This window comes from Pituophis catenifer, unplaced genomic scaffold (assembly GCF_029215685.1).
Source record: "Pituophis catenifer annectens isolate HBS135680 unplaced genomic scaffold, rPitCat1.0.hap2 SCAF_10, whole genome shotgun sequence".
In the NCBI taxonomy this organism is placed as follows: Eukaryota; Metazoa; Chordata; class Lepidosauria; order Squamata; family Colubridae; genus Pituophis; species Pituophis catenifer.
In genome coordinates this window covers 17,856,490-17,882,396 of record NW_027256890.1, presented here as the reverse complement: position 1 = coordinate 17,882,396, position 25,907 = coordinate 17,856,490, and the positions used below count along the sequence as shown (strand labels likewise).

At 50.2% G+C, this 25,907-nt stretch overlaps 2 protein-coding genes across 2 annotated transcripts; one reads left to right on the top strand and one right to left on the bottom strand.

Annotated features, from left to right (window-relative positions):
- The first annotated feature begins 744 nt into the window (after nt 1–744).
- On the top strand, nt 745–4,043 carry PSMB4 (proteasome 20S subunit beta 4). Its single transcript, XM_070951025.1, has 7 exons — nt 745–927; nt 1,822–2,028; nt 2,634–2,780; nt 3,066–3,147; nt 3,411–3,527; nt 3,654–3,742; nt 3,913–4,043. The coding sequence occupies exons 1-7, from the start codon at nt 794–796 to the stop codon at nt 3,923–3,925; spliced, it is 789 nt and encodes a 262-aa protein (XP_070807126.1). The 5' UTR covers nt 745–793; the 3' UTR covers nt 3,926–4,043.
- Nucleotides 4,044–4,925: 882 nt separating this feature from the next.
- On the bottom strand, nt 4,926–23,831 carry POGZ (pogo transposable element derived with ZNF domain). The gene is given in 28 exon segments (XM_070950353.1): nt 4,926–6,453; nt 6,455–8,015; nt 8,103–8,127; nt 8,703–8,815; nt 9,040–9,099; nt 9,610–9,750; nt 10,490–10,581; nt 10,583–10,624; nt 10,626–10,664; nt 10,851–10,901; nt 10,903–10,986; nt 11,103–11,186; nt 11,188–11,238; nt 11,240–11,251; nt 11,511–11,611; nt 11,877–11,925; nt 11,927–11,971; nt 11,973–12,033; nt 12,631–12,659; nt 12,661–12,966; nt 13,674–13,783; nt 13,952–14,146; nt 14,328–14,507; nt 14,819–14,927; nt 15,762–15,937; nt 16,903–17,058; nt 18,024–18,147; nt 23,611–23,831. Coding segments are annotated over 27 exon segments (4,062 nt in total). The 5' UTR covers nt 23,611–23,831; the 3' UTR covers nt 4,926–6,387.
- Nucleotides 23,832–25,907: the final 2,076 nt, after the last annotated feature.

The window sequence follows — 25,907 nt, the reverse complement described above, 5'->3', positions numbered from 1 at the left end:
CCCAAAGGGAGTTTTTGTATCTTTGCAAATAAATCATAATGATAAATGTATCAATCCCAGGCCTGAAATCTGGCCTTTCCCAGCTGCTCTCTCTCTCCTCCAAAGCAGATAAGAGAAGAGGGACTTTATTGCTGTGCTAGTCCCATGCTGGTTTGCAGCGCCTAAAACCAACGGAGGGGGTCCCCACGTGCTTACCCCCCCATTGTTGCTGTTGCTCACTTGCAAGGACCCTGCATGCAAATTGCACACTACATTGTTGCACACACTACATTGTTGCACACACTTCATTGTTGCAAGAAACCAATTTGCAAGAAACCAATTTGCAAAAACCATCCGCCTTCCTGGAAACGGGCAGCTCCCTCCCGGGCTGCGTGAAGTTCTCCACCACCCCCCCCACCGCGCACGCGCGCCCTGCCCCGGAAGTGCTTCTTCCAGCGTCGGCGGCGCCACGCTCAAAATGGCGCCCTCCTCCCGGATAACTTCCTCCTTCCCGACCGCCACCAACCCCCCCCTCCCGAAAATAATTCATAATGGGAATTCTCGGCTTCCCCGTTTCTGTCCTCTTTCATTCCCCAAGAAAACCCCCCTCCCTCCCAAGTAAAATGTGAGGCGCTTTTGTCTCGTATCCGCCATACCCAACATGGCGGCAGCAGCGGCGGCGGCGCCTCATTTGCCAGCCTACGGAGCGCCGCCGCGGACAATTGAGAGGCGCTTCGCTTGCTGCCGCGCATGCTCCGTGGCGCCGCCTCTTCCTGCTCCGTGACTAAGCTGCGGCCGTTCGGGGAAAGGAAAGATGGAGGCGCCCGCGACGCTGCCGCTGCCTTCGCTGCTCTGGGCCGGGGGTCCCGCCCCGGGGAGGCTCTTCCCACTGGGCAGCCCGACCCAGGACTCCCGGGCCCAAAGCCAGGAGGCCTCCAAGAGGACTCTGTAAGGCTGGGGGGGGGGGGAGGGGGAGAAGGGGGGGTAAGCCCCTTCCCACGGTGTGTGACGTCATGATGGGAGGAGGGGGGGAAAGGGAACCCCCTCCTCACGGGGAGGGGTGCAAATCAGGGTCTGCCTCTGTGCTGGGCTAGAAGTTTCCTCCATAGATGGGATGGGAGTTGTAGTCCCAACGCTCATCTGGGGGCTCAGGTTTTGGGGTGGAAGGAGGATTTTCCCTTGTTGGATCTGTAACTGCCCCCCCCCTCCAGCTTTTAATTAAAGAGCCCCCCCCCACACACACAAACATATCCTAGGGCCTGAGTCCTAAAGGTAGACTGCCCCTAGGTATGGAAGCTCGACCGCAGACATTATTGCAAAGGAGCAGCCCCGTGAATGGGACTGCAGGGTTTGGGGGGGGGGGGTTTGAGAGATTTGGGTGTGGGGGAAATCCCACGTCTTCGGGATCAGCAATTGGGGGGGGGAGCAGGATCCTCCCACCATGTAGGGAAGGGTCATCCAGATCTCCAGAGCCCCTTGTAGGAATTGGCAACACACTCCTTCTTTCCTTCCTTCCTTCTCTATTCATCCATCCATCTTATCTCTGTCTCTGTCCGTCCATCCGTCTATCTATCCCACCTTTATTGTCTGTCTGTCTTGTCTGTCTCTATCTTATCTATCCCATCTCTCTATCATCTATCTATCTCATCTATCTATCATCTATCTATCATCAATCTATCTTATCTCCATCCATCCATCCATTTATCTCTGGTATCTATCTCCATTCATCCATCTATATCTCTATCCTTTTTTTTACCTATCATCTCTACCTACCCATCCATCCATCTACCCACCCACTTACCTATCTACCCCTCTTCCCATTCCCCACCACATCCCATCCAGGAGCCCCATGGTGACAGGCACCTCCGTCCTGGGCCTGAAGTTCGAGGGAGGGGTGATGATCGCCGCCGACACGCTGGGCTCCTACGGCTCGTTGGCTCGATTCCGCAACCTTTCCCGGATCATGAAGGTCAACGACAGCACCGTCCTGGGCGCCTCAGGGGACTACGCCGACTTCCAGAACCTCAAGCAAGTCCTGGAGCAGATGGTGTAAGTGGCCAGGCGACCCACAACAGGCATTCGGGGATCCCGGCTGGCTCCTTCAACCCCCTGAATTGGCCTTGAAAACCATGCAAGGAGGAGGAACTAAAACAGGGTCTCCCAACTTTGGCCCCTTTAAGACTTGTGGACTTCAACTCCCAGAATTCTGGGAGTTGAGTTCTATAAGTCTTAAAAGTGGCCAACTTCGAGACCCCGACCTAAAAGAAGCAACAAAAACCAGCTTTGATTTGCTGTTAAGGGGGCCCTGATGAGCCTTTCCGATTTTAAATCAGTGTGAAGGTTTAAACTTCTGGAGAACTTCCAAGTGGGACCCCGAAATCAACATTACAATTGCACGCTTCCTACATCAATCCTGTAAATAGAAATACTTGGGTCTTTAAGCTGGCTTGGTAGCCTTGAGCCCTTCTTGGGGCTGAGAAGTTGGGAGACCCGTTGACCCTTTCCATAGGGCTTGGGCGATCTCCCCCTTGGGCGATGCTCGGACCCCTGGCCTTCGCAAAGGAGCCTGGACGGTGAGAGGGGCTGGTGGGGTGTGTGTCAGTTGGTGGCTTTAGGAGAGCAGCGTCTCAGCTGGGCCTCTTGTTGTCTCACAGGATTGACGAGGACCTTCTGGGCGACGGGCACAGTTACCGCCCGAAGGCCATTCACTCCTGGCTGACGCGGGTCATGTACAACCACCGGTCGAAGATGAATCCCCTCTGGAACACAGTGGTCATCGGCGGCTATTCCCAGGGCGAAGGGTAAGGCCGGGAACGCGGGGAGGGAAAAGCTTGAGAGTGGTCCGTCCCATTTCCTCCACGAGCAACAATTTTGGGCTCAGTTGCGGTCATAAGTTGAGGGCTACTACCAGTAGCAATGTTGCGTTCACCAACTGTCGTCCGATAGTGAGATGAGCAACATATAAATTTAACTCCTAAACAAACTGCCTATAATTCAGTTTTTGTCTCATCCTCCCCAACGATGAGGGATGTTGATGGCGGAGGGGCTTCGGCCGCTGCAGCCCCCTCAACCTCTTCCCCTCTCAGCTTCTTAGGCTACGTCGACATGCTGGGAGTGGCGTACGAAGCTTCTTCGTTGGCGACCGGATATGGGTCTTACGTGGCACAGGTGGGCAGAAAGTAAATTCACTGGCATGCTTTTGGATCCAGTGAGGTAGGGATCCTGGGTTATGAATTGGGCTCCCCAGTTCTTGCTAAACCATCATGGCTTATCTCGGGATCAGTGCCCCGTCTTGCCGATTTCAGCCGGCCTCGTTTTTCCAAGCGTTGCATGCTGAGTTGTGGCTCCAGAGACGGGTTCGAGTGACGGCCCAGTTTGAATTTGGCAGGGTGTGGCTGTGTAATTGAACAGTTTCTTTTGCCCCGTCGCAGCCATTAATGAGGGAGGCGCTGGAGAAGACCCCCAGCCTCTCCCAGCAGGCGGCCAGAGCTCTCATTGAACGGTGTATGAAGATCCTCTACTATCGGGACGCCCGCTCGTTCAACCGGGTAAGAGAGGGGCATTTGGATGTCCCCCTCCCCCCTGCCCAGCTGGCATGCTGGGGTCTACCTTTGAAGGTGGACATGTCAAGAAGAGGCCAAGGAGGACCCTAACCCTCTGCCCTCCCTCCTCAGTACGAGATCACCACCGTCACTGAGAAAGGTGTGGAGGTGGAAGGACCCCTGTCCTTGGAGACCAACTGGGAGATCGCTCACCTCGTCAGGTGAGGTGGCCTTCCTGGTCTTGTTCTCACAACTCTGGTGGTGGACGCTTTCCCTTCCTCCCTAACCTGGATTTTAGGAACAATTTATTTTCAAGACTGCTGTGATGTTTGCCTGTTAATTTGGCTGGGCTTTTATCTTTTTTTTTCTCTCCCCCCCCCCCCCCTTGCAGTGGTTTCGAATGAAACAGAAAACGGAGTTTTTCTATTTGTTGGAAGACAGAACCCCAAATCCTTTGTTATACTGTTTGAGGCTCCTGGAGGAGCCATTCTTTAATAAAGATGCTTGACTCTTGTACAACAACTCTTCTGCGTCAGAAACTTTGTTTCAAGAGGGTTTTTTTTTTAAAGACTTTTAGGGGTTCCCCGTTTGTATGATCCTATCATCCTTTAACCTTCCAGAACAGCTGGGCTTCTGCTCCCATAATCCCCTACCAGCACAGCTGGAGTTCCAACTTTTTGGAACTTATCTTTAGATTTTCTACCCAGCAACACCAGGTACGCTGTGGATTCTAGTGTAGCTAGTTTGTGATCTCTGCTGCTGCATGGAAGGGTCTGGGGGCTATTCAGACATTCCCTCTCCTGCCAAACTAATTAGCACCTGTGCTTGTTTTATCAAAAAGCAAAATCTATAGGAGCTGCAGTGACCATGCTAAACCACCAGAGGGAGACAACAACTTGGAAGAGTCTATCCAGTGACCTTGCTGAAGCACTAGAGGGCAGTATTTTCAAATCTTATAGATTTGAATGGGGAGTCTTCCTCATCTGAAGAGGAAATGAAGAGGAGGGGGTTATAATACCCAGAGTACTTATCAATCGGGTGGATCAGGGGCTTTCCTGCTTGCCATCTGCCTGGATTTCACAGCTCCAGAGCAGGAGGGGAGTTTCTCTGCTGCCGCACCTGCAGATGGATGAATTCACAATCACAAGAGGGAGCTAAACTTAAGTTAACAACCACAAGAGGCAACAAGAAACTAGCATTACCTTGTGGGACTTTGAGAGGCGGGCACGAGGGTCTTGAGAGCCCACCGGTGTTTTTAGAGGCTGGGATCATTGGTCTTCAACCAACCTTTTGTTCAATAAATGAAACCAGGATGAATTCTCAAAAGTCCGATTTGGGACGCCAGCTGCATTTCAAACCCTTTTCCCCCCTCTGGAAGATTTTTCTCTGGAATGAAAACACGTGTTTATAAATCCATTTCCCTGGTTTTATTAAATGTTCCACATATGTACATTTTAAAGATGAACCATTTACAGGTCAAACCACCCTATTTCCTGCTTCCCTTGAGTTTGGCCTCGGGGAGTTGGGGAAGGGAAGGGGAAAGACGAGGGAAGATTTTAATTCCGCCCCCACCCAACCTCAAAGGAAAAACAGAAAAGATGTACAGGATGAGACGGCGGGTTGTTTTTTCTATGTGTCAAAATGTTTTCTTTGTCATTTAGACCATAATACGTTACAATTTAAAAAACTCTCAAACATGCAAACAGTAGAAAAAACATCTCTTTTTTTTTAAATGTCTCTGGTTTTTGTTTTGTTTTTTATGCTGGCAGTGTAAAATAAAACAGGAAATTTCCCTCGTTTTTGTGCACGTCAAGAGTTGGGGGTTCAGTTGCAGAACGTGGGTCAGGGGACGTAGTGTCTCGGCGAAAGGCGTCAGTAGCTTGCAGTTTTTAAAAGGCGATGTCGGGGGATCCGTTCAAGAGAATCCGTTTGCGATCGGCCGCCGGAGAAAGGGGGTCACAGTGGGGTATGAACTGTCCCCCACCGCGCTCTCTTGGTAGCAACTCGGATAAACGTTTTGCCACCGGGAACTTCGAAAAGGTTTTGCATCGACTGCTATGAAATCTGGGTGGGTGTTTTTATTTTTCCTACAAGTGAATTTTTGCTTTACTTTTAACGTCCACGTCCAAGTTTCGTACAAAAACATGAAGGGAGGTTTTGCCTCTTCCTAAACAATAATGCCTGCATTTAATTGCTGATCTCGTCTCCTTTCCATAAAGCAATCTTCCCAATTATTTTTGTGGGCAGCTCTAGAACTTTTTTCGAAGGTTCAAAGTAAATTATTCGTAGCTTAAGAAAAAAAATTACCCCAGAATTTCTACATTTCCGGGTCCAAGTGTTATAGGGGAAAAAAATAAAAAAAAAAATAAGCGGCTATGGCCAGAAAGAGCAAGATTTGAGAAATCTTCCATTGGCTACGGATCTCTTTTCCTTGCCTTCCAAAAATAAAAAAAAATAAAAAAAAAAATAAAGTCACATTGATGATGTGGTATAACGAAAAACTTGTTTTGCACAGTATAAAAAAAAAAACCTCAACAAAATAAAAACCCAGAAACTATAATACAGTGAGGTAAAGGAAATGCAAAACGAAAACCAAATAATAATAAATCCACCCACAATATATATCTTCAGGAAATGCCACAACAGTGATTTGAAAAGGGGGGGGAGGGAAATGTGGATTTTTTTCTTTTTGAAGGAATCGAACAGCGTACATGGCTATTGTTAAAGTTTGTGTGTGTTTCGCCTACGCGTCTCCTGTAGCCACAAATCCACAGGGAAGTAGGAAAAAAAAAATGGTCTCTTCCAACAATGAATTTTTTAAAAAAGAGAAGGAATTAATCTCATTCCCCCCCTTCTCCTTCGGCGTTCACACTTCCATCAGCTCCAGATCTGCGTCCTCGAAGCCGTAGAAGGATTCGGTCTCGCTCTCCCCCCTCAAAGAGCTGGTGCAGGATCTCGGGGTTAGCGGATTCCTCCGACGGATTCCCCCCCTCGTTGTTCAGGTCGCCCTCCTCGTCCTGCAGTTCGTTGTGGAGTTTCAGCTGCTCCTCCAGCGAAGCGATCAGCTCCTCCTGCATGTCGGCGTTGCGGGTGGGCGTGTTGGCCGTGCCGTCCGGGCCGGGCAGGACGCTGGCCACCAGGAACGACTGCTGCACCAGTTCGGGGCAGTCGCTGATGACCTCCAGGGCCTCGGCCAGCCAACACAGGACGAGCTGCAGGAGGATGTCCGAGTCGCAGGAGGAGTCCGCCATCTCCTTGGCCTGCTCTTTCCACTTTTTGTGCACAAAGTTTTTCACCGTTCTTTTGATGCAAACGTCCAAGGGTTGGATTTTGGAGCTGCAGCCGGACGGCACCACCGCCGGCAAGGTGCTGGACGAGCTCAGCATGGAGAGGACCTTTTCGGAAAGGTGCGTCCGATGGCAGTCCAGGACTAGCATGCTTTTGCTGTTTTGGTGCTCGATGTGTTTCTGCCAGACTTTGGACGACCAGACGTCCACGATCTCATCATCGCTGTAGCCGTTCTCCTTCGCCTCCAGCAGGATCATCTCCGGCACATTGGCGGGCTGCTCCAGGCGTCCTCGGTAGAAGACCACGGTGGGCAGGATGCTTCCGTCGGCCAAGATGGCCAAGACCACGTCGCACCAGGGCTCCCCGGTGCCCACCGTCTGCAAGGCGTTCTCCTTCCGGTCATCGCTGCAGAGGACCTCTGCGTCCAGGAAGAGGGAGATCTCGTCGATGGCCGCGATCATGGAGAGGGGCAGGTCCTGGGTGTGGATCTGGCCCTGCACGAACTCGATGAAGCAGCTGGCGTTCTCCGCCACGTCCTTGGGGAGCGGGTGAGCCACCGCCCGGTGGCTGTGCGTGCTGAGGTGGTGCCGCAGCATGAACCGGACGGCCCACTCATAGGAGATCTTGAAGCCCCCCTCCAGGGACCGGCCGATCTTGGTGGCCTTCTGTAAGAGAGTCTCCTCATTGACTGGCAGCTGCTGCTCGCGCTGCGTGAGGACCCACTCGGCCAGCTTCTCCTCTGCGTCCAAGCTTAGGTACTTGCCCTCCGACAGAGAAGCCACGTTCTCCTCCTGGAAAGCCTGGAAGCGCCTCAGCCAGCGACGGATCCGCCGAGGCGGATTCTTAAAATGTTCCGCTGCCTGTTCGGTGTTGCAGCACAAGGCAAAGAGGACAACGCGGAGCTTCTTCACGGAGAGCTGCTCCTTCTTGCTGACGGGCTCAGGAGCCTCCTTGGGCTCGGGTTCCTCTTCGCGGCTGTCAACGTTTGAGATGGTGGAGCCCTCGTTCTCCTGGACCGCAGCGGGAGAGCGGCTGGCCTCAGGCATCGGCTCGGGCACCACCGGCGGCGCTTCCTGGGCCTTCTCCTCCTCCTCCTCCTCCTCCTCCTCCTCGGGCAGAGGAGGCGGCGTATTCACAGTGGTGGTTTTGCTGGATGAGGCGGTGGAGACGGAGGGTTGCGTGCCTCCTTCGAGCGGCTGGGCAGGCCTGAAGGAAGAGAGGGAAAAGGTGAGGCATTGCCCAGAGGAAGGGGAGGACACAACCTACCCGAATAGAAAAGGCACAACGATTTACCTTGTATGGGAACTCCAAGCAGGACCTGCGGGAAACAGAAAGGAGAGGTTCAGCTTATGGCAAGGATCGCATTCGCCCTCATAAACAGGCGGAGGTGGGGGCAGCAAAAGCTCCCTCCCCCCCTCAAAAAAAAACTTTAGGGCTGAGCCAAAGTTCTTTCCTCCAGCCCAACTGCCCTCTCTTCGGTTGGAGAAGCTGGACAACGGGGTGTCAATGGGAGCGGGAGCAGCTTCCCCATTCCAGCTTGGTTCTGTGAGCGTCATTATAGGTAGTCCTGAATTTACGGCCACAAGGGGAACCTGAACATTTGTTGCTAATTGATACGATTGTTAAGTGATTAATGCCCAATTTTATCAACTTTTTTTTGGGGGGGGGGGTGTTCCAGTTCTTACTGGAATCCCACGGTCAATTAAGCGAATCTGGTTTCCCAGTTGATTCTGCTGCTTGAAAGGCCGCCGTTGTTTTTTCAGCCCCATTGTAACTTTGAACGGTCGTAAGTTAAGGACTACCTGTATCATTGGGCTCCCTCTCTCCCTTTCTACTGGCTGAAGCAAGAAAAGCCCCCAGAGCAGAAGAAAAGCAGATTGGGCCCTTTCTTACCTCGTAGAATGACGTTGCTGAATTCGTGGGATGGGTTGAAGACCAGGTGTTTGGCCATGGCGTCACCCTCCGATGTGGCAAAGAGGCAAGCGGAGCAGGCCAACCGAACCCCACTGGCAAGGGAACCCAAAAGGGGCTGGCGTCAGATTTGCGGCCTAGAATTCCTCCCCTCCCCCTCCCTCCCAAACACCGGGATGGGGTTGCCATCCTGGGAAAGGCAGTTGGGACCCTCACGGCTGCCCCGTTCCCCTCCCCAGGCCTACGGGATCCAGGGGAGAAGACCTGGCTAGCAAAAGGATGGGGGGTGGGGGGCAGGGCCGGAGGGACAGAGCCTTACCAAGCAGTGTAGTTTTTGAACAAGGCCAAGTATTTCGGACTTTTGCGAGGAACGTGGTTGCTGGGGGACGGAGCAAGGAAAGAGAGGCATGCAGCAGTCGTTACACAACCAACAACGCTTCAACCACTGAGTTACATCAAGAGAAGCCCCCTCTCCCCCCAATCCTCCCCTTACAACAAACACATCGATGGGGCTCCCAAGAGCAAAGAGCCTTTTTCCTTCTGCTCTTAGTAACTCTTTGGGATATTAGCGGGGCAGGAAAAAAACAGAATTTGGTAGGCCAGGAGAGAGGACCCCAACCTCTCCAGCTTGGCAGCCTGGTCTGGCACAGGGGGTGGCAGGTGTGCGCATGTGCACACTGCTGCATTTGTGTGAGGGATGGGTGCATGCACCCTCCACTCCCGTGAATGGAGTTTCACGCACACACACGCTTGCCCATCTCTCTCACAGCCTGGTTTTGAACAGGTCCGTAAGAATCCCCACCCCCACCCCAAGTGACGACTCTGCTGCGTTCCAACCCCAGAGCCCCTCTGCCCCTGTGGACGGGCAGCCTCGCCCGGTGGCACTCACTTGATCATGTGGTTGGCGTACGCACGGGAGCAGCAGGTGCTGTAACGGCAGAGCGAGCAGTGGACGTAGGTGGGGAAGTGGTTGGGGAAGTCCGGGATTTCGAAGCTGCATTCTAGGCAGGTCTGCCGGCCGAGGACGCTCCTGCCGAGAGGGAGGGAGGGAGAGCCACATTAGAGCCTCTCTGTGTGTCCGTCTGTCCCAACAAAGCGACAGCCAAGTGGGGCATGAAATATTACCCGGCGCAGAGAGGAAAGTCTTCCGTGTGTTTCCAGAGCAAAACCTTAAACTGAAAACACGGCCAAGGGACACGGAGGACCCCCAACAAGGGAACGGCATGGCAGCCGGTATTCAGGGAGCTTCCTCTCAGCTCTGCCCAAAGGTGCAGGCAGTGTACAGGTAGTCCTCCTCGACTTACGGCCACAATTGACCCCAAAATTTATGTTGCTACACAAGGGAGTTTTGCCCCATTTTACAACTTTTCTTGTCACATTCGTTAAGCGAACCACTGCAGTTGTTAAGTTAGTAAGATGGTTGTTAAGCGAATCTGACGAGGTCACAAAAGGGGATCATGTGACCCCGGGATGCTTGGCAACCATTGTGAGTCAGTTGTCAAGCATCCGAATATACATCAGTTGACCATGGTCATGCTGCAATGGTCGCAGGTGTGAAAAAGTCCCTTTTTTCAGCACTGTTGTAACTTTGTATGGTCCCTAAATGAAGTGTTGTAAGTCGAGGACGGCCTGTGCTGAACCTGCCCCATTCTCTGGCTGAGCCTCCACGCCACCCCCTGGGAAAGCTTTCCGATCAGCCCAGAGGGAGGAGCAACCAGAGGCCGGCAACTCTCTTAAGGTGAGTTTGAAACTTGGTAAAAAGCTCTGACATTTTCCGGACAGCCTTCTTCTGGATGCTCCTCTGGAAGGGCGGGTACGAGAAGTTCGGCTGGGGATCCGAAGACGCCGAGAGCAAGGCCGTAGTCCTGGAGGAGGCCCGGCGGCATGTCATTCGCGCAGAGGGGGCAACGTCCGCGGCTGACCTCGGGAGGCCCTGATGGTCACCTGTGGCCCAAAGGGAGACAGGTAAGAATAAATCACATGTGAGAGGGAGAGAGAGAGAGAGAGAGAGAGAGAGAGAGAGAGAGAGAGAGAGAGAGAGAGAGAGAGAGAGAGAGAGAGAGAGAGAGAGAGAGAGAGAGAGATCCGCATGCAGGCTTCTCCACCAGCCCACCCTGGGCCGCTCTGTACCTTGGTGCCCGGCTTCAGCCCTTCCAGCTGCTTGGGTTTACGGAACGTTTTTGTGGTGCTGTAGCTTATGTTCGATCTTGTCCTTGGCAAAGAGGAACTGCAGGCGGCATTTGTTGCAGTGGTAGACGCTCTTTTTCTGCGAGGGAGGAGGGGGAGACCCAGCACTGATTTTTCTGAAGAAGGATGGGGCCCTTCCACCACCACCAGGACAGAAGGTCCTGGTGGTGGTGAAGGAAGGGGTAGGGGGCTCACCTGGTGCCTCATGAAATGCTGCTGGAAGGCCGTGCCGTTTTTGAAGACCTTGAGGCAATATGGACAGAGGAGGTGACGCGTGTCCCTCATGCACCATCCGGAAATGGGTGTCCACTTCGGAGTAGAGCGACGAACGGGTACTGGCAAACCTGGGGGGTGGGGGATGGGGGAAACCATTCTTGTTAAAAGGGGTCAGAGGTGCCTTTCCCCAGAGGGGGAGCCACCTGTCTTTCTAGGGCCGGTCAGGCAAGGAGGTTTTTGGGATCCTCCTCCCAAGCTTTGTTTTCCTTTTAAATTTGTTCTGGTTAAGATTTCTCCAGAATCAGGAGAAGTGCCAAAGCTGGAGCAGAGCAAAGCTCCGCCTACTGCACACAAACTCACACACACACCTGGAAGCATTGGCAGTACCTGGCAGACGTAGGGCATCTCCCCAGGCTTGTGGGTGTCCTTCATGTGCTGCAGGAACATGGGCTCGCTCTCAAAAGCCCATTCGCAGATCTTGCACTTGGCTGTAAACAAGAGGGAATGGGTCAAAACTGCCTCCATTCAGACGTGGCCAAATCGAGGCTGGCGAGGGTCTCCATGGTGTGAAACCTGCCTCAGTGGAGCCTGGCACTTTCATCTCTCCGCTTAGCCTTTCTCTCTAAATCATGCAAAGTGACAGGCAGCCCCCTTTGGGGTCATACAGGAAAAGCGTCAAGAGGCGAAAATCTCTCTCTTTTCTTTAAAAGAGGATCCTCTGCTAAGGCCCCTTTTTGGGGGTGGCCAACTTACTGGTGGATTCGTACGGACTGTGGACGTTCTCCAAGTGACACTGGAGCTGGGAATGGCGTGGTGAACTGTCGGTAGCAGTGCTGACAGATGGTGTGGGACGTCCACCTCTCCGTTCTGCTGGTCCAGTTCGACGTGGTGCTTCATGTGGTTCATGAACCTGCAGGCAAGGAGATGGTTGGGCTTATCTGGCTGGCGATGGGTGGGGGGGCAGCCTCTGGATGCGACAGCAAGGCGGGGTTTCAAGAGCTCCCCCAAAACACAGGTGCCTGTTCTAAGTCTTTGGTCCTTGGAAGCACACAGACCCCCCCCCCTCCCCCAAAGGAAAAGCTAGGCAATAGTGAATTTGGATGTTTTTATAGAGATAAAATAGGATCCTTCCTCTATTAACGGTTCAAACCCTGTGAATGTTCATCTGGGTGTATATGCAGAAGTGGCTTCTTTGTTTTTCATTTATTACATTTATACGCTGCCCCTCTCACTGGGCGGCTTAGGTCATGAAAGCAAAAGGACAAAGAATTAAAACATTGAAAAACGTTAAAATATTTTAAAATATCTTAAGCAGGAAACTGAAGCGGTTTCTTTTCACTAACCCGTAATGTAGAAGGCACCCCTGATCTGAATAACTTCCCAGCTTTAAAAATAGAATCAATCTTAATTCTAGGGGAGATGGTGCTTCTCAAAAGGTCAAGAGAGGGGGCTGTTTTTCTCTTGTCCCCCCCCCTCCCAAAAAATCCGGGACCCCTGTTATTCTTACCGTATGTTATTCTTGAGCCTCTTTGTACAGATGAGGGCATCGGAAGGAGGTTGGCACCTTGGGGAAGTTAAGCAGCTGGCTCACTTTGCCCCCGTCCCTGCCGTAGTAGAAATCGTCAACCAACATGATCAGCTTGCTCTGCACCCCCTCGCTGGTGCCGTCGCTCGGCTCGGAGAGCTTGGCTGGCGGCGACAGGGCGGGGATGGGGGTGGAGGAGGGGGGCGAAGCCACAGCAGCGGTTTTATCCGGGGAAGGGGGCTTGGGGACTTGGATATTTGGTTCGGACTCCAGGGGTTTTCCTTTCTTCAGGAATTCCACCATTTCAGGGCAGCAGTACTGTGGGGAGGAAAAAAGACGAGGACAGTAAGAATTCTTGTATATGCTGTAGCCACTTTGGAAAGGCAGGTCGTCCGAATGAGAGCTTCCCCTCTTTTCTCTGGGTCTGGTCTTTTGCTTCCCACCCTGTGGCAGCCTGGCTTCGTCCTGGCTGCTGTGCAAACAGGTCTTGTCTCTCTTGGTGCAGGGATAAAAATCTCCAAAATCCAATAGGTATTTATCTCTGCACCTTGCTTGCAAACCACCTTCTGAGAAGTATTAGGACGGTTGTCCCCCGTAGCACATGGTCAAAGAGACCGGATGAAATAATGGGCCTTGTCATGAGCATCTAAGACGGGGTTGGACAATCATGGCCCCTTTATGACCCGTGGACTCCAACTGCCAGAATTCCTGAGCTAACATGGCCTGTCCAGGAATTTTGGGAGTTGGAGTCCACGGTCGTAATGGGGCCATTACAGGTTTCACTTAGCCGTGAATTGAGCGACTCTCTTTTTCCAGCGCTGGGGCAAGCAAAATCCATGAATCCGCTGTGCTCTACCGAGATTTCTCCCCATCAGCCCCCCTCACCCCAAAGTTGCGTTTCGGATGCCTTTCTGGATGGTTCTACTCCAGAAATTGTAAGCTTGGAGCGCATGCAACTATACCTGTGGTTCTCCCGTCGGCTACCGTCTCACGGCTGACCTTCTGGGCCAGGAACGATTACTTACGCACATATGGCCTCTTAAAGCTTCAGTGACTCTGAACTGGGCATTGCAGCGAGGACAGGATTTCCGTCCGCTGTCTTGCAGGTCAAAGGCGGGGATCGGTGAGGAGCTGACTGTTGACAGCAACAGAAAAGGGAATCAGGGGAGGGAAAAGAGACACAGCCGGAAGGCAGAAACTCTTCCAGGCTCAAAAGAAAGTTATTTCTTTCCCCTGGGGAGAAGGAAGGAAGGGGTGGGCAGCACACCCCTTCCCCAATTCCTTAGGAAGTTAGGAGAGGCACCTTTCTGGGAGGAGGACTCCGAGAGGCCCGTCCTCTGGGAACCATGGGCCTGGCTGTTGTTGGGCACCACCAGGGGGCCCGAGCTCTGAGCAAGCGAAGGGACGGTGCTCAGGGTATTCACCAACTTGGCCACCTCGTTGCTGTTCTCGCCCGCCATGCCGGGTTTCTTCACTGCGACAAAACTCGCAATGCTCACTGAGGGGGAAAGGAGGAGAGGAGCCAATCGTTTCCTTTCGGAAGCGGAAGAGGAAGGAGTCAAAGGGCAGAAGTGGATTATGGGTGGGGTGGGCTGGCTGCTGCACAATGAACTTTCCCAGGGCGAGGGACAGGGTGGTGGAGGAAGAAGAGGAGGAGGAGATGCCGAAGGAGAACTTACTTTGCGGTTGCGCTTGGGACTGTGGGACCGTGTTCCGGATGGTCAGGGTGGCCGGAATGACCGTTGTGAACGTGTTGGAGGCCGGTCGGACCGGCATGGTTGGAGCAGGTCTCACCTGGGCCATTTGAGAGAAAACCTGAGGGACACCGACGGTGGGCTTCACAAACTGCGTGCCTGGGGCTGAAGGGAGGGAAGAGAGGGGAGAAAAGGCCTGGGCGGTTGCCAAAATTCTGGAGAACTTGCAAAAGGCAGAACGTTGTGTTTTAAACCCGGCAAAGCTGGAACTGAGGGGAGGCTACTGTTATTTATTTTTTCAAATTTATAGGCTGCCTGTCTCACTACCTAAAGCGGGTGGGTCATTTGCATGGCCACTCCCTCCTGACCTAGACTTTGTGCCCAAAAGGGGATCATTTTTGCGGGGCTCTGCTCATCACCCTGCCCTCCTGGCTCCCCTCCCCCCAATTCTGGCCGACTTTCCTCCCCCGCCTTACCTGGGACGAGCGTAATTGGCCGCACGGTCTGGCCCTGCTGCACATTCAGGACGATCCCAACCTGGTTCATCGTGTTTTGCACAGGCCGGACGTTCCGCACGGGGAAACCCTTTCTCAGACAAGGAAAAGAAGCCGCTTTAGGAGCTCAAGCCCAGGTGAGAGCAAGGCCGGCCTGCCTGGCACGTTCTGATCTCGCCAGAGGCAACCGTTCAGTGCCAAAAGGCGATCCCACTTCTAAAAGGGGATCAAGATTTCTAAGGCTCATCGCATCATTCTGGCCACAAAGACACGCCTGAATGATATGGACAGGTGGTGAAAACTGCCCAGGCTATTTACTTTAGATCGTTCTGCCTAATTAAACTCTCGAAAAAAATCATCCTACTAATTGTGTACTGCCTCCAGGTCATAACAGGACAGAAACGGCTAGCTTGTACCTTTTGGAAACTTAAATGTAAATAAGAAGTATCAGGCTGGGTTTTCAGGTTTCTTTAAAAAAATAAACAGTCATAGCTGTTTATCAGTCAAAGTTTACCAAGGACTGAAGCTTTGGCTGCAGGAAACAGGAAACTCTGTTATTCTATTCAAAGGACTATGTTGAATAGATAATAGTTACAAAACTGCAACAGGCATCCAGGTGTTACCTGTAGAAAGCTTCCCCAAAGGCAGAATCGGTTTATTCCCAGCACCTCTGGTCTTGAGAGGCAGTCAGGTGGGTGGGCAATTGCTGGGAAACCATGTCCCCCTTCTCCCCCCCCCATTACAATCGATGGATAGTCTGTGCAATGTTAGCTGGCAATAAGTCACGCTCGGCCTGTTCTCTGAGCCTTTTAAATGAACGACATGGCTGGGGAATTCTGGGAGTTGAAGTCCACCCAGTTGCCACGGTCGAAAAAAGTGGTGGACTACAAAGGGAACCATCGACTGGGGCCAAACGCCCCCTCACCTGAGTCGTGATGAAGATGGGCTGGCTGGTCACTGGAGAATTGGTCACGTGGTTTGCATTCTGCATGACCTGGACAGGCCGGAGAACGGGCTGAGTCACCACTGTGCTTAGGCCGGAGGTGGGGTTCTGAGTGAGGATCAGGGGCTGGCCCCCTTGCTGAACCAGAGGCGTGCCGGCTGGGGAAAAAAAGAGGAGAGGGTTGTTACTTGCAGGGGCCAATGATAAGGCTGCCCTCCTACACTTAAGGGGTCTTCTAATTCTGCCATGCTGGTGGGGGGCTTTGAGAAGTTCGGGCCCCTCTAGAAGGGGAGCAGTGCTACACTAATTCCTGTTCTTCTCACACACCGAGAAAGCGACAGAGTGTGTGTGTTAGACTGCTTACTTCGTTTATAAGAGGGGACATGCTGTGGAGTTGATTTAAATACAGGCAGTCCTCGACTTACAACACAGTTCATTTAGTGGCCGTTACAACAGCACAGGAAAAAAAGGGAGTTAGAACCATTTTGTCACACGGACGACCCCTGCAGCATCCCCATGGTCAGGAGATCAAAATTCAGATGCTTGGCAGCTGGTCCATTTTATGACTGTTGCAGTGTCCCAGGGTCACGTGACCCCCTTTCGCGACCTTCTGACAGACAAAGTCAATGGGGAAGCCAGATTCACTTAACAAGCGGGTGACTCGCTTATCAACTGCAGTGATTCACTGAACAACTGAGGCAAGAGATGGGGCAGAACTCACTTAACAATGGAAATTTTGGCCTCAATTGTGGTCGTATGTCGTGGACCGCCTGTATTTGAAACCCTGGAGTTCACACGGGCGAAGGATTCAAACATGCTACATCAGCAAAGCCCAGGAAAGCCCAGCTTCCTTCTCTCTCTAAGGAACTGCACCACAATCCTCTGGGCTGGGGCCCATCCCAAGTGAGTGACAGGGCACAGACAGAGCAGGAAAAAGAGGTGAAAAGTACGTGAATTTTTCCAAGTCCCCCCCCCCCATAAATTGTTGGGGCGCTTCTAAGGACGGGGACCTTGCTTTCGTCCCACCAACAGGGATGCCAGAGACCTGACAACTTGTGGGGTGGGGTGGGGGAAACGCTCTCAGCTCCCCTGGATGCCCCCCGAGACCCTTCAGGATCCTTACTGCTATTGTTTGCAAAGAGAGTCACCAACGTCTTCTTCGTGCTGTCACTGTTGGAGGTGCCGCTGCTGCTAACGGGCGTGGTGGGGAGGCCGCTGCCGATGGACGCGTGGGCAACAGTTGGCACAGGGGCGGCCACTGGCTGCACGCTGACTGAAACTGTCAAGGAGGAAACTCAGAATGGTTATTGGGTCTCCTGCAAGCACCACCAGGTTTTCACCGTCCCCCCTGGAAAACTGCCAGGTGTAAAATTGGAGTGGGGAGACGTATTTTGGAGCTCCCCAATGATGGGCATTACGGACTAGCAACTTTCGTTGACTTATTTTGCAAGGTTCCCTTTATTCTGTCATGGGCTTTAGGCCCAGCTGGTCAAGCAGGCCCCGGGCTGAAACCTGGGATGGCTACTAACTTGAACACAGCCAACAGATCAGAGAACAAGCTGGCTCTTTGCTGGTTTTCCTGGTTACCCAGATTTTGGCAATCCTGTTCCAGAAAGAACTTTTCTGCGTTAAACGGGAGCCAAGGCTGTTCTTGGTATCTGCCAGAAGGCAGGGAAGGAGCAAATGCAAACAGCCCGCCAAGAAGAGGAAGACGAATTATTAAATATGTCAATCTGTTACACCCACGAGGATATTAATAGCCAGCAGAAGGAATTATGTAGAGATTGTTTTAATTCTCCCCCCCCCCCCCGCAGGTGACCAAAGACTATTAGGTGATTTTAAGCGGAGAAGACCATCCCTCCGTGAGCTGGGACTCTCCTAATGTGGGTGCTGCTTGGGACCCCAGGCAGACGCAATGCAACCCAACAGGAGAAAGGAAAGGAGGCCAAGAAGGCAGAGTTTGAGAAAGGAAGTGTAGTCTGTGGCCCCATCAAAGGTGAGCAGCTCTCACTAGGAACAGATTCTGGGAGCTTCACAGGTCTGCTTCCTATCTCTTTGGGGGCTCTGTCTGTGCCCTCTGAAAATGCCAAGGTGCAGCCAAAAAGCAATAAAAAATAAATAAAAAAAACACATAGCAATTCATCTCTTGCACATCAGGGACTAGAACTGGCCACTACGATCGTCTGCCAAAATGCAAGCTCATTAACGTAACGCAGAGCTGGGGCTTTGGAAGAGGATGATCACCTGTAGCCGTTTTGTCCACCGAGTTGTAATCTTCCACCACAGAGTCCTCAATCACATCGCTGATCTTCTGCCAGGGCTCAAGTTCCTCCTCTTCGCATTCCATGAACAGGTCCGTGTCAGCCATCTTTGGGGGGCGGGAGAAGAAAGAGGAGGTCATCTTTGGGACAAGGGAGGAGAGGGAATTCAGCGGGGGGGGGGGAGAGGAGGGGAGCAGCACAACTGGGGCAGCAGTTCTGATCTATATTCTTCTGGCTTGTGCCTCTCGCTCCAAAAAGCTGCTAAACCAACCAGGTTGCATCTACTGTAAGTTACACATTGATTTTAGTTTTGGTTCTAGTTTGTTTGAAAAAGTAAAAAGGGCCCTCACTTGGGCCTAAGGTTGAAAAACCCACGCTGAAAATTCCTGTATCTTTCCTGCTCATCTTAAAACAAAATTAAAAAAGGAAATGTAGCCTTGCAAAATTTTCCACGTTGGCTTCAATCTTAATGAAATCTTTAGAAACAACACTAAAAAGCTTTACTGTGTGATTAGCTGTGATCCATTTATCCCTCATGACAAATAAATTACACCTTGGTGAAAGAGCTGTTAGAAGGATCCAGTTTTCCTTTTAAAAAAATGAATTTTTTGCCATTTTAGTAAGACGGCAGGCACCTGCAAGTTTTAAAATATGTACAAATAGATGGTAAATTATTGCTATCCACGATATAGGAACACAAACCTGTAACCGATTCATTCAACAAAGAATCTTTCTGTTCTTCCTTCCAAAACTCCCACTGTGGATATTTGGGAGGACATCAAAACTATTCTGCTCAATAAAATGATTTAATCCTTGTGATAAATATGCTAACATTTACTTTTCTGCTACACTGGTGACAGATGCTCTCTCTCACAAAAGCAGGCAGAGAGAATGCACTAAATATATGAGGCCGTTTATTTAAAACATGTAAAGAAAACGGAACATGTTGAATAGTAGTCCTATTAAAACAGACTTCTGTTTAATTAATTCACCGAATGCAAAGGCCCTTTGCTTTATACAGCAAAACCAGCCCTGTTTCCTCCTTGCTCAGGGAAGGATCCTCCTGGATTTGTTGTCATGAAAAGCGAGCATACTCCAAAATGTGAAATGGAAACAAGGTTTTGCAGGCATCCAGTATACAATCTATGGCTACTTCATGCTAAAAAAAAGAGACAAGCCTCAGTAAGAGGGAGGGAGGGAGGGAGGGAGGGAGGAGGGGAGATTTTAAGAAATGGTTAGCAAAAAAAGGACCTTTGGAATACAAGATGCTTTTCCAAAGTTCACTCTGCACAGGTTAAATCCAATAATACACATTTTCATCTGTTCAGAAGAAACAACTGCGTACAGAAGTCCTACCTCAACAGATGCAAGCAACAAGTGAACCCAGACAGGCAAGTAAATAGAATTTTGCCTGGTCAAGCAAACCAACTTTGAGAATCGCAAATGCTGAAGGCCCACGGCCTGGATCTTTGATTCCCCCTGCCTTTCTCTTTCCAGGCTGTGCTTTTCACACTGCAGACCTGCTTTGGCTTTCACTGCAGTGACACTTCTCTGGGAACCTTTCAGTAACTTTAAAATTTACCACCAGGGATTGCTCCGGAAAGTAACATCACCCTTGGGAAACACAACAGATTATACCCAGCACTGGACTTGCACCATTTTGCCCCAAGAATATTGCTGTCTCTCTTCTTTTTTCTCCAAGATGCCCAGACAGGAACCTGGAATATTCTGCACTTCCACAGAAAAAGACTCCTATGCCTTCATGTCTCCCTTCTAACCATCAGGCAGAAAAATCACTCAGGATTTTAAAAATGCAGCCAAAAGACAAACAGATCACAAAAATCACTCAGGATTTGTTCAAATCCATTAGCAAAATAGGGAGAGGTGATGCCTGTTTAATACCCACTATCTACCAAGACAGTCGTGTTAGTCTTTGCTCAAATTGCAGATTAACGTTGACATTTGGGATTCAGCTAGAATAAAGTTTATCTGGAAAATGGTTTTCTTCCTCCATCCATGTTCAAATGTTTGTCTGTTTAAAACTGCAATTACAGGATCAAAATTGTAACTTAAATCAACATATTATTTCCTTGTTTCCTTGTGGTTTTGTATTGTACTTCTAGGATTACAAGGAGCACAAACCTGTCTTCTTGTTCAGAAACAAGTTGCATATTTTGGTCTCTATTTCTTTTCTTTCCTTAATTTTAAAGCCCATTACAGCTACCCTGATTTCTTTTTATACAAGGACTTTGTATAATAATTGCACTGTAAACAAGTGGGGAATTGACGTTTCTATGATGTCAGCTCTTGAAAAGAATGCACTTAATAAAAATCCACTTGACTTAAGCAGTCAAATGGGGTTGATAAAGATATACATCTTAACCACAGATATTTAGGCAAAAAAATGAAGCTCAGATCAAGAGCCAGTCAATCTATCTAGGAACAAGGCATCAGTTTTCCTTCCAAAGACAGCCAACCATTCAAGTATTCAACCTAAATCAAAAATGCAAAGAGCTTAACCCAACTTTGGCCACAGAAGCAACTGCTTTTGATTATTTGTTTGTAAAGCAACTCGGAAATAAAAATATTTGATGTTGCAGGCCAACCAACAAACAGTGGCCAGGAATCCATTATAAAATCTGGTAAAACTTCAATCGCAACATACATTTGGTCAAATTTTCTGTTTCTCCCTTTCCTCATGAAATAGAGCAAATAAAAAATTTAGACCAGTTCATCTTTTCATAAGATAAGAAACAGAAGATAAAATAGGAAATCTGTTGGTGATGCCTTACAATGTAGCCGCCGAGTTGTATAACTGATTACTCATCAGATACAATGTAAATTACAGAAGGCAACCTTACTGTAACAACTAGACAAAAAAAGCTGTGACATTAAAAGAAAAAGTATTTTGTGAATTAGAGATTGTTCTGCCTTCCTATGTGACGGAGGGACGTGTATAAAGTTTTTTAGATGGAGCTTGAAGGTGAGGTCTCATAACATCTGTCACTTCACTGTGAAGTGAGGGTAGAAGAAACTATCACGTAAGAAACAGTTGAAAACATACATACACACACACATAAAAATACTAACTACAAATTGGTAAGTGGCTAAGCTATGTAAACAAAATAATAGAGTATCACATTGTTGTGCATGGTCATTTACTGCAAATTCCCAGTACATTCAGGATAAGTTGGGCGAGTTCTGAGCCTGGTCCCATTCTAAAGCTATTCTACTTTTTTAAAAAAAAAATACTCAACAGAACAAAAATGCAGACGTATAGGAGAAAACACAACCGTTTTCTGAAACAGTATTTCAAATGATTTCTGAATGATCTGGATCTAAGATGCTATTAAGCGACCCAGGTAGAAAGCTTAACGCATCAGAAAAGCCAAGCACATGAACTACGACACAGGAAATTATTAGTGAACAGTACTTCATGATAGGCAGTTTAGGAGTTCTCCAGGATAAACTAAAGAAGAAACACAACAGGTTGTATGATGAAAAAATCCAGTCCTGTTTGGACAAGTGGGTCAGATTCAGAACCGAAGAAGCAACACAACTATTCTGTTCCAATCCAATAGTGTTAAGCATGTCAGAAAAGGCAGGAATAGAATCGTACAGGAAGGATAAATGTTTTACAGGTCTATTAGAGGAAGAAAGTGAGGCTGTTCAGAACACGATCTACTCTTGTATGTTTTTAATCCACTAAAATCTAAGGAAAAAGAATCGTTGTGCACTAGTGTGTTTCTCACTTTACAGGCCAAAATTACACACGTTTATACCAATGCAACCAGAATAAATGTGAAAAGATTTGCTAAGGGTGAGCTACCCCATATCCCCATGTGGCTTTGCATCCCATCTGAGGTGATTGAGACCACCCTGCAGTCACATCAACTGTGGCACATCAGGACAACCTTGGCTTGTTCAACAAGAACTTCAAGCGCCGTAGAATAATGTAAAAATTCAGCAGCCCGGTTGCCAATCGGAATGACATGTGGGAGTTTTTCCCGGATGGAGCTTCCTAGACTTGGGAAAAGGACAACAGGAGTTTTTAACACGGATCTGTTCTGTAGAGAGCGACCAAGCGAACCACGCCGGCACTTCCCATGTTCAAAGCGCAGATAGGCCACAAAGATGGCAACTCCACTGTGCCATCTCTCACTTCTGCGTAGTGCCACCACCTCCAGAGTTCTGGGATGGGGACGATGGGACTTGGGCAGAGTATGGCCGCGTCTGTACAGGAGCAAGGGCAAAGGACGAGGAGAACCTGAGATGGGGCCAAGAGCAGCCAAGGGGCTTTTGTTGCCCAAGGACACCTCTGCCCCACGGATGCCTTGGAGGCGGTTGGAGGGCAATGCCTGGCCAAACTATAGAGAGGAAGATGGGTCGCAGTGCAACAGGTGTCTGGAGCACCGGGCGAGGGTGCTGGGCAGATGAAGCATGCCAGGGCGATTGGAACTGTAGTCCGAGGTGCCCAAAGGGCATCACAAGGCCATTGCAAAAAAAAAAAGGGGGGGGGGGCGTGTGTGGAAGTGGCTGTCCTGTGAGGGAGGCAATGTTGTGGGCCCCACCAGAGGGGACCCCCCCCCGCCCCTCCTAGTTTTTGTCTAAAGAATGGGAAGCCAGCAGCCAATTGCCCCCCACACATACACCCCCACTCCAAAACAGCCCCTCCCCCCAACCACGAGGGTTATGAATCAGCACTGGGTCTCCCCCAAAAGGGGGGGTGAGAAGAAAGTAATCCCTCCCAGCCAACATGGCCGCCTGCCCAGAAGTGAGGACAATGTTGCTGGGGTGGGGGTGTTGTAAGAGACACCACCCACGTCTTATTATTTCCACACGTTTGGGCGTGGGGGGGGAGAGCCACGCGTCTTTTTTCCCCCTCCTCAGCGCCCCCCCCCACAAAGGCCCAGAAAAAAGGGGGAGGGGAGGAGGCGCCGGCGGAGGGATCCGACGCTTCGCTCCCTTTTTTTTTTCTCCACCTCGGGCCCCCGCTCGCCCCGCCCCTCACGGCGAGAGAGAGAAGAAAAAAATCCCGGTATAAAGTATCGCTCCGCGCTCGCCTCCCAACCAAGCGGAGGAGGCCGCCGCCTAGCGGAGGGCTACCTACGGGAAAAAGAGTGGAGGGAGGCCACGCCTCTTTTCTCCACCGCCAGCCAATCGCCGTCCTCCCTGAGCCGCTTGCTTCCCTCCCTCCCTCCCTCCTTCCCCGGCTGAGGGAAACCGTCTCGCGCTCGCTTTTGTGTACCGCGCGCGCTCCCCTCTCTCGCTCTCGCGCGCGCTGTTCCCTCAGCCCGCCGCTTCGCCCCCCCCCTCTCTCCCTCATGGAGAGGGGAGGGAGGGGAAAAAAACCGCGAGAGGAGCCCCCCCACTGCGGGAGCAGTTCGAATCGGTTTCCAACGGTTTTCCCCCCCCCTCGAAGGGCCCCGCGCACGCGCGCTGCCCCCCTGCCGACCGCGCGCAGGCTCTTCCCCCCACCTCTCTCCTCTCCTCTCCCTCATCCCCCCCCCCACCCCCGCCCGTCCCGCCGCTTCCCCGCCGCCACACATAACGGGCTGGCGCCGACTCACCTTCCCCAGAACGGCGGCGGCCGCCGGTGGCTGCCTCGCCTCCCTCGCTGGGCTCCGAGGCAGGGCTCGTCCCCACTCTTAAAGGGACCCGCGCCCCCCGCCGGCTCCTGGGAGAAGGGCGACGGCGGCGGCGCGGCTCGCATGAGCCTCCCCGCCCCCTCCCACACGGCTCTTTTTTTTTTTTTTTTAAAGGGTTGCGGGTTGGTACACAGAAGCAGCAACAACACACATACACACACACAAAAAAAGGGGTCCTGGCCGGCGGAGGGATACGGCTCCGTCGTCATTTCCTTCGCCCCGCCGAGAGGAGCGCGGATTGGCCGCTGCGCGTGACGTCACCGGCGGAGGGGCTCGCCCCGAGCGAGGCAGCCTGGTTGAAGTTTGTCTGAGGCTGACAATTCTGAGATTTGGAGGGAAAAGGTTGCCTCCTCCTCCTTCCCTTCTTCTTATCTTTAATTTTTCTTCCTCCTCCTCCTCCATCATCATCTTCTTTTCTTTTTTTCCTCCTCTTCTTCATCTTTTCTTTCTCCATCATCATATCCTTTTTCCTCCTCTTCCTCCACCATTTCTCCTCTTCGAGGGGTTTCCTGAGGTAAATTCTCCTCAGGAGAAGGTGACAAAGTGGAAGACATCCCCAGGAAGCATCAGGGTGCAGGCCCACCGCTTCATCAATGTCATTTTTTTTCCCCTGCAGAAAAAATGGGGAAATTCTGACCACGGGGTTCTCTCCCCAGCTAGACAATGGAGAGTCACACCAAAGGCAAACCTGGCCGATGCAGAGCAGAAGCTGTCCAATGTGAAGAAGCTTCTTGGATGAGAAGTGAAACGTCTTCAAAGACAAACCAGAAAGTCCAGTTGCCTCTTGAAAAAAAACACCTTTGGGACCGTCCAATGTGTCTTAATCTTGTGATGAAAGATGTGTACCTGATTATGTCATACTCTTATTAAACGTGCGACTCTTATGAGACTGTTACACTGAGATTTTGCCTGTTTTTTCCTCTTCTATTTATTTTATTTATTCAATTTATAAATATGCTGCCCATCTCACTACTGACTGACTCTTCCATAAGATAATTTGAGCATGCAATGACGGTCTATCCTACCTTCACATTTGCTTGGTGTCGACAAGATAATCTACAATTATAATGTAGCCAGATATCATAGCAGCTAAAAAAAAATACCATTGTGAGAAAATGCCAATTAAAACTCAATTTCAGAGATGCTGCCAAGGAATGAACCTTCCAAAGGCCTGGAAAGCAAGAATTCTTGGTTTTGTTCCTCAATTACAAGATAAACAATTTCAAAGAGGAAAGCATCCCAAATGGCAGACAGCCAGAGGAAAAAGGCCCACGCGTTTGCACAAATGCTACACTTATGTAGCTTAACCATAAGAATGTAGGACTATGGAGCATCTCTCAATAATGAATGGACCAAAGCTTTGAAAAACATTAGTGACTGAGAGACAGCAATAAGTCTCTTGGTGTACCCTATGTGTTCTTGCAGACAAGCCACACTTTCAAATGGCATTGTCCCTTGAGTTGAACCACTGAAGCCCCACAATGTTTTTATGAATCGTTGAAGCTGCAGGTTTTTGATATACTGCCTGTTTTCAACAGTTCATCAGCTGGAAGGAGAATGCTACCCACATTTTTAGTAATATACTAAAGCTCGTTCATGGTAAAAGTTCCAATTTAAATATAAATTACAGTTAAAAATAGAGTTAGGAACAGAACTCATTCTTAAACCCAGAAACTGCCCATAACTCCTAATGAAAAGGACACAATATTGCAAATTGCATTAGGAAAAATAAATTGTACTAAAAAGTTACATCCAGTACTGTTAAAGTAAACATGTTTACTTTAGTCTGTTTAAAATTTAGCTTCAAAGTTCTATCACATTTTAATCCGTGATCATCAGACTCCAAGGAAGAAATACAGAGTCAGAACCATGCAAAGTGAAACAAATTTCAATTTTAATGGATGTCAATATGCAACCCCTCCTCTCCCAGGCATTTGGATCAATTTTCTTTTAAAGTATATTAACTAGTAACCAGAGTAACATATTCAAATTAAATATACTGGGATTCCATAAACTGCAAACAATAAACATGCTAATGAGCATGTATCTCATACAGAATCATATGACTAATATTTTCTTTCTTCAAAATCTGCCCGTTATTGAAACTTCTTGTTAGTCGTGAAGTTGTGTCCGACCCATCGCGACCCCATGGACAAAGTTCCTTCAGGTCTTCCTGTCCTCTACCATCCCCCGGAGTCCATTGAAGCTCACGCCAAATG